The 5600-nt window shown below is 31.4% G+C and overlaps 1 protein-coding gene across 2 annotated transcripts; it reads right to left on the reverse strand.

The window, feature by feature from the left end:
* Positions 1-584: 584 nt before the first annotated feature.
* On the reverse strand, positions 585-1774 carry LOC107481160 (uncharacterized). 2 transcript variants are annotated; one of them, XM_021139229.2, is made up of 2 exons: positions 1064-1774; positions 585-778 (listed from the first exon to the last, which is right to left on the reverse strand). In XM_021139229.2, the coding sequence occupies exons 1-2, from the start codon at positions 1667-1669 to the stop codon at positions 692-694; spliced, it is 693 nt and encodes a 230-aa protein (XP_020994888.1). In that variant the 5' UTR covers positions 1670-1774; the 3' UTR covers positions 585-691. The 2 variants fall into 2 exon arrangements, with proteins under 2 accessions (XP_020994888.1, XP_015956863.1); XM_016101377.3 differs by having other exon boundaries at positions 652-778; positions 1060-1770.
* Positions 1775-5600: the final 3826 nt, after the last annotated feature.

Below are 5600 nucleotides of genomic sequence, written 5' to 3' on the forward strand. Positions count from 1 at the left end.
AAGGTTGTGGAAAAGAAAGAGATACTTTTTTGGTGTACCACATAGATAACTACTACAACCAACAATAGCGAATAACTTTTAAAATTAAATTAAATATATATTGTACAACTAAATTAAAAAAAAGTACTTTAAATAATTTTTTTACATACATTAATTTATTTTTAAATAAATAAAATATCAAACAAACTCAAAGTATGTATATATATATATATATATAAAATACGTACTTCACACAAAGGTAAAAATATGACACGCACCCTAGTGTTTAATTTAGCAACTATTTGTCTAATGATATACTTTATTTTTGATACCTTGAAAAATTAACTAATCAAGTCATAAAAATGTGTATATTTTCTTTCTTGCTTTTTCATAACTAGATATTTTCGAAATTATTGACGGATTTTTTCCAAGAGAATTGGAATAATAAGAATGTGATAGAGTGAAGAACACAAACATAAGTTGAAGACAATTGATTAGGGATTTCAACCAAATCGATTAAAGATATCTCGAGGTATTCACTCTACTATAATGAAACACTACTTTGCTATGAAAGCAAGAATTTCATTGACATGTAGAGTGATTAATAATATAAAGAGGAATTTTAAAATAAAGAACATATATATATTAAAATGAATTATTACATATATTAACATCAGGAACATAGGATCCACTAATATATTCCAACATTCCCTTAACTTAATATATCATGTATAAATCCCTCAGCTTGGCATGTCTCTAGCAAATTAAAGCCTGTCCAATTTTTCTTCTCTTCAATTTTCTGAAATATGAAAAAGAAGATTAACAAGGAAGTAATAATATGCCTTATGGATAGCGTTTTAAGGTTTTTTTATCTATTTTTTATATTAATTTTTTTTTTTACAATTTTACCTGTTCGTAAATATTTAAATTTTTTTTTATTTTTTGTCCTAATTTTTAGACATTGTATTTATTTTTCTATTAAATAAAATACTACTATTATCTTTAGAAAAAAATAATTTGCATATATATATATATAAAAGATGATTAACAAATTTTAGAAAAGCATGAATAAAAATGTACCTACTGATCTTTTGCAATGAAGAACAGCTTCATGAATTGAATTCTCAAGATGAGAATCATGGAAAGCACCAATAACAGGATGAACTGTAATTGATGATCTTTTAACTTGCCTTTCTTTGTTCTTGTTATTGTGATTATCAATATCAATATCATCATCAATAACACTAACAATCTTCCCTGAACACACAACTTTCCGGCTTAACCGGCCGATACGCCTCGATATGTTCTTGAATGTTCTCCTTGTTGATGCCTTCCACCTTGTGAACAATTCATCATGATTATGATGATGAATTGGAGACCTAAGATCTCTTGAATTGGAAGATGAAGAAGTAGTAGGCTTATTAATGGTTTTGTCCAAGGAATCTACTAGTTTGGTGTTATTAGGGTGAAGAACAAACAGAGGTTTGATGGTACCAGCAGAGAAGAGTTCATCAGCATAAGCAACAACACAAGAAGAAGAATTAGGTGATGGATTAGTTAAAAAAGAGATATCAAAGTTGAAGTTGTGGCAATTTGGGTCTAATGGTGTTGTAGTAGTAGATTTGCAGGCTGATGATGATAACCAACTATATGAGAAGCTCTCAGTGGCTAGAGTCAATGAAGATTCCATGATATTGCAATGATTTGGCAATAATGATGAATAAAGAAAACTTATATGCTGCAAAAGTTGATATTAATATATGGTGTTGGTTGGTTATAATGACAAAACAATGATAACCACAAAAGGATAAAGGGACAAATGGAACAATATGAATGAGAAACTTTGTATTGACTTTATGTGCTTGCCCAGAAAATAGGTATATAAAGAAAAATATAATCATTTTTTTCAACTTAATTGATTCATTCATTTGCTTCTTTCTTTTATAAAAATAAAAGTAATAATAGAAAGGAAGAACATGATGAATGCCATGATTTATGTGTTAGATTGGCTCTTCAAGAAAGGAATGTTTTTTAGTAGTAAATTTCTGACAGTGATGATGAGGATTTCATGATGATGTAATTAAATTATTAGAAGGAAGGTTTTATTACGGGGATCGGATATCTTAATTCTCGGATTTTGTTCAGGAAACGGTAACAGTGACACTGGTAAGGTGGTAAGAGAAATTACTCTGAGTATGTTGGGAATGCACAATTATTGGAATTGAATCAATTTGTGAATAAAATGTTATGTTTGGAATTAAGAAGACTTCCACTATTGTTTGTTTGTATTTTGAAATCCTACCATTGTAGATAAGTTTTGCTTGGAAATGCTTGGATTTGATATCTAAAAATATCACAGTATTTTGCCTTTACTAATTACTAAATACACGTTTTTTTTTAAATGTAAAATGATAAAATCAAATTAATTTTATTATAATTTTAATGAAATCATTTGATTCATAAATCAATTCAATTGAAATGAAATAATTTCTTAACTTTTTTTTTTCCATTGTCATTGGTACTCGAGAGAAAATGATTTGATTGTGATTCAACTAGGAAATGCTTACATCTTAATTAATTTAGGCTTAAGTATTTTTTTTCATCTCTAAAATTTGAGGTCAAAATAAAATTATTTTTTACTTTTTTTTTCGTATTAAAATCATCATCAACGTTACAAAATGTTATAAAATCATTTTTTTATTCATAAACGATATTTTTCAGACAATTTTACCCTTAAAACAAAAATAAAAAAATCCTCCTCGCCCTCGCTATTAACTTCTGCATCATCATCATTGCCGTTACACGTCTCTCTCCTTCTCCTTTTTCTTATCGCCATCACCATTGCCACTATAACCATTACCACTGTCATTATAACTATCACATCTTTTTTCTTTCTATTACTCGTCCATCATCCTAAATTACTATCACCCACCCACAAATTATCCCCAACCTTTTTCTTTCAGCAATAGAAACAACCACAAAATAAATTAATAGCAACATCCACAAAATAAATTGACAGAAATTTTAGATTAAGCAACAATTCAGCAATCATCAACTGTAACTTTAGATCTAAAATCAACAACAGAAATTTAAAAAAATGATATTTATATCCTTCAAAAATTAAAAAAATAAAAAAAGAAGAACGAAAATAGAAACAAAAAACTCAAAAAAGGGGTGGTGTCACTGTCGTCAGTTGCCATTACAGTTAAAGAAAAGAGGAGGAAAAGATGAAAAGACAAATTTAGAGACGTAAAAGAAACTGCGGCTAAAATATTATTTTGGTTTATAAATCTTAGGCTTGAATTTTAATTTGGTTCTAATGTTTTAAACATTTTATTTTAGTTTAAAAATTTTTAAATATTCTATTTTAATTCTAAATTTTTTTTAAATAGGTTTGATATTGTGTTACAATTAAATTTGATACAAATAATTTGTATATTAAAGAACCAATAATATTTAATTTTGAGTAGAAGTGTTACAAAAAAATTTTAGTTATATTATTATGACATATAAAAAAAAGATATGACTTAACTACTAACTAATAATATTATTAAACGTCACATTTAAAATATTAAAAATAAAATTAGAATTTCATCTAAACGTTAGGATGAGAATAATGAGTTAATACTCAAAATCGTCCTTGAAAGATATTCCGATCTCAATTTTAGTCTCCAAAAGATAAAATTAATCAAAATCGTCCCCGAAAGTTATTCACGTTGATCGAGTTTGTCCTTCCGTGGTGATGTGGCTAACGTTTGTTGAGCTGGAACGTTAAGTGCCAGCGTGGTAGACTCCAAAACGACGTAGTTTCTTCCCTCCACCCCCAAATCAATTGAACGACGTCGTTTATGGTCCAGAGTGGGATATTCAAACATTCTTCCATCTCTCCTCTCATAACAACCATCTTCAACTTTCGCTCCAAAACCCCTCGTCTTCTCTCTACTCTGGTACTCTGCCCAAGGATCCTTTGATCAGAATCTCGTTGCGTTATTGACGATTCCTGTGCGTGTCGAGGTTTGTAGAGGACTTGGCTCTACTATGGTGGATAGTTGGAGGAGCTCGCGGAGGAGTTTCGCTATTGGAGGAAGGAACAGTAACTGTCATAGGGTAAGATTTAATTTTTTTTATAGTTTCTGTTTATTTTGCAATGTTGGTGTGCATTGGTTTAGGTTGAGTTAGTTGTAAGAACCATCTAGTGAGACTAGGGTTCGGATTAGGAAGAACATGTTCTGTATGCATTTGCCGTTAGGGCTTTCCTAGGCGTTATACGATGGATTTTTCTGGAGAATGGAGGGTTTGCGATGGTTATGATTATGTTGTTTGCTGTGTGTTTATATGCAGTTGTAAGGCTGTAGTTGTTTCAGATTTTGTTGTTGACTACATTTATTTATTTTTGCACTTGTAGATGGAGGGTCCTCTTATGACGTTTGTATTTTACCATGGTGGGAAGTTTAAAAAGGATGAGGGTGAAAATCTGTACTATGAGCCGGATCACACAGAGGTGTTAATGGGAGTTGAAGGTGACACACTCGACGTGTTCTTTGTGAAGGGATACTATGTAGAACTGGAATATGCTGAGGCTAGGGAGTGTTGGTGAAAATCTCCAGGAGTTCCCCTTGAATATGGGCTGAGGAGGCTAGCCACAGATCATGATTTAATTGCAATGATGAAGGATTGCAGGAGGAACTTCAACTTGATCAACCTGTATTTCGCGCATGGTGTTTCAGAGCCATGTGTGGTTGATGAGCAGGAAGAAGATGTGCCAAAAATTAAGCCAACCCAAACCAAGAGACATCACTCTCAACCCACCAAGTTACCATCCTACCAAAAAGCATGCTCTGAATCCATGAAGGCATCAGTTGATGGTAGCAGATTATCTTCTCAGCCTTTAAAATTGTCTTTTCAGTCCACGAAATTTTCTACCCAACCCACAAAGAAACCAAGTCTACCATACTGGCACTTAACGTTTTAGCTCAGCAAACGTTAGCCACATCACCAACTGATATGAGGGAAGGACAAACTCGATCAATGTGAATAACTTTCGGGGACGATTTTGATTAATTTTTATCTTTCGAGAACTAAAATGGAGATCATAATATCTTTCAAGAACGATTTTGAGTATTAACTCTGAGAATAATACTTTATCCAAAAACTATTTTATCCCTATCTATTCCTTGCGATGTAGACCAAATCCCCAAACCTTCTTCCATCACCATCCTCTCTGCTATTTTAATTGCACCATTCTTACAATAAGTGGAGCATTATAGTTATAGTGGAAGAAATTTTAACACACCGAAGAAAGAACAAATAACTTCCATGAATGAAATCAACATCCATGATCATCATTGTACTATAAATATACATATTCATCCACTCATCACTTGATGAGTAAAACCGGTTTGAGACATATGAAGCCTATAAAAAGCCCTTATTCACCAGAATCGTTCAGTTAAATTAAAGAGGTTTCTTATCTCTCAAGTTAATTGAACTCACTGGACTCCTTGCAAAAGGTTCCAATGGTGGCAGCATTGCAATTCAGCCAAATGCGATATCTAAATTGAACCATCATTGCCTCTTTGATCTGATAATTAATGTCAATAGTCAGATTCCATAATTATGCG

This window comes from Arachis duranensis, chromosome 3 (assembly GCF_000817695.3).
Source record: "Arachis duranensis cultivar V14167 chromosome 3, aradu.V14167.gnm2.J7QH, whole genome shotgun sequence".
Taxonomy (NCBI): Eukaryota; Viridiplantae; Streptophyta; class Magnoliopsida; order Fabales; family Fabaceae; genus Arachis; species Arachis duranensis.

Excerpts from the sequence above, each read along its gene's own strand:
- LOC107481160 (XM_021139229.2), bottom strand. The coding sequence starts at position 1,669 with ATGGAATCTTCATTGACTCTAGCCACTGAGAGCTTCTCATATAGTTGG. Across the intron at positions 779-1,063 it reads TTCTTCATTGCAAAAGATCA|AAAATTGAAGAGAAGAAAAA; the intron begins GTAGGTACATTT and ends TTCATATTTCAG.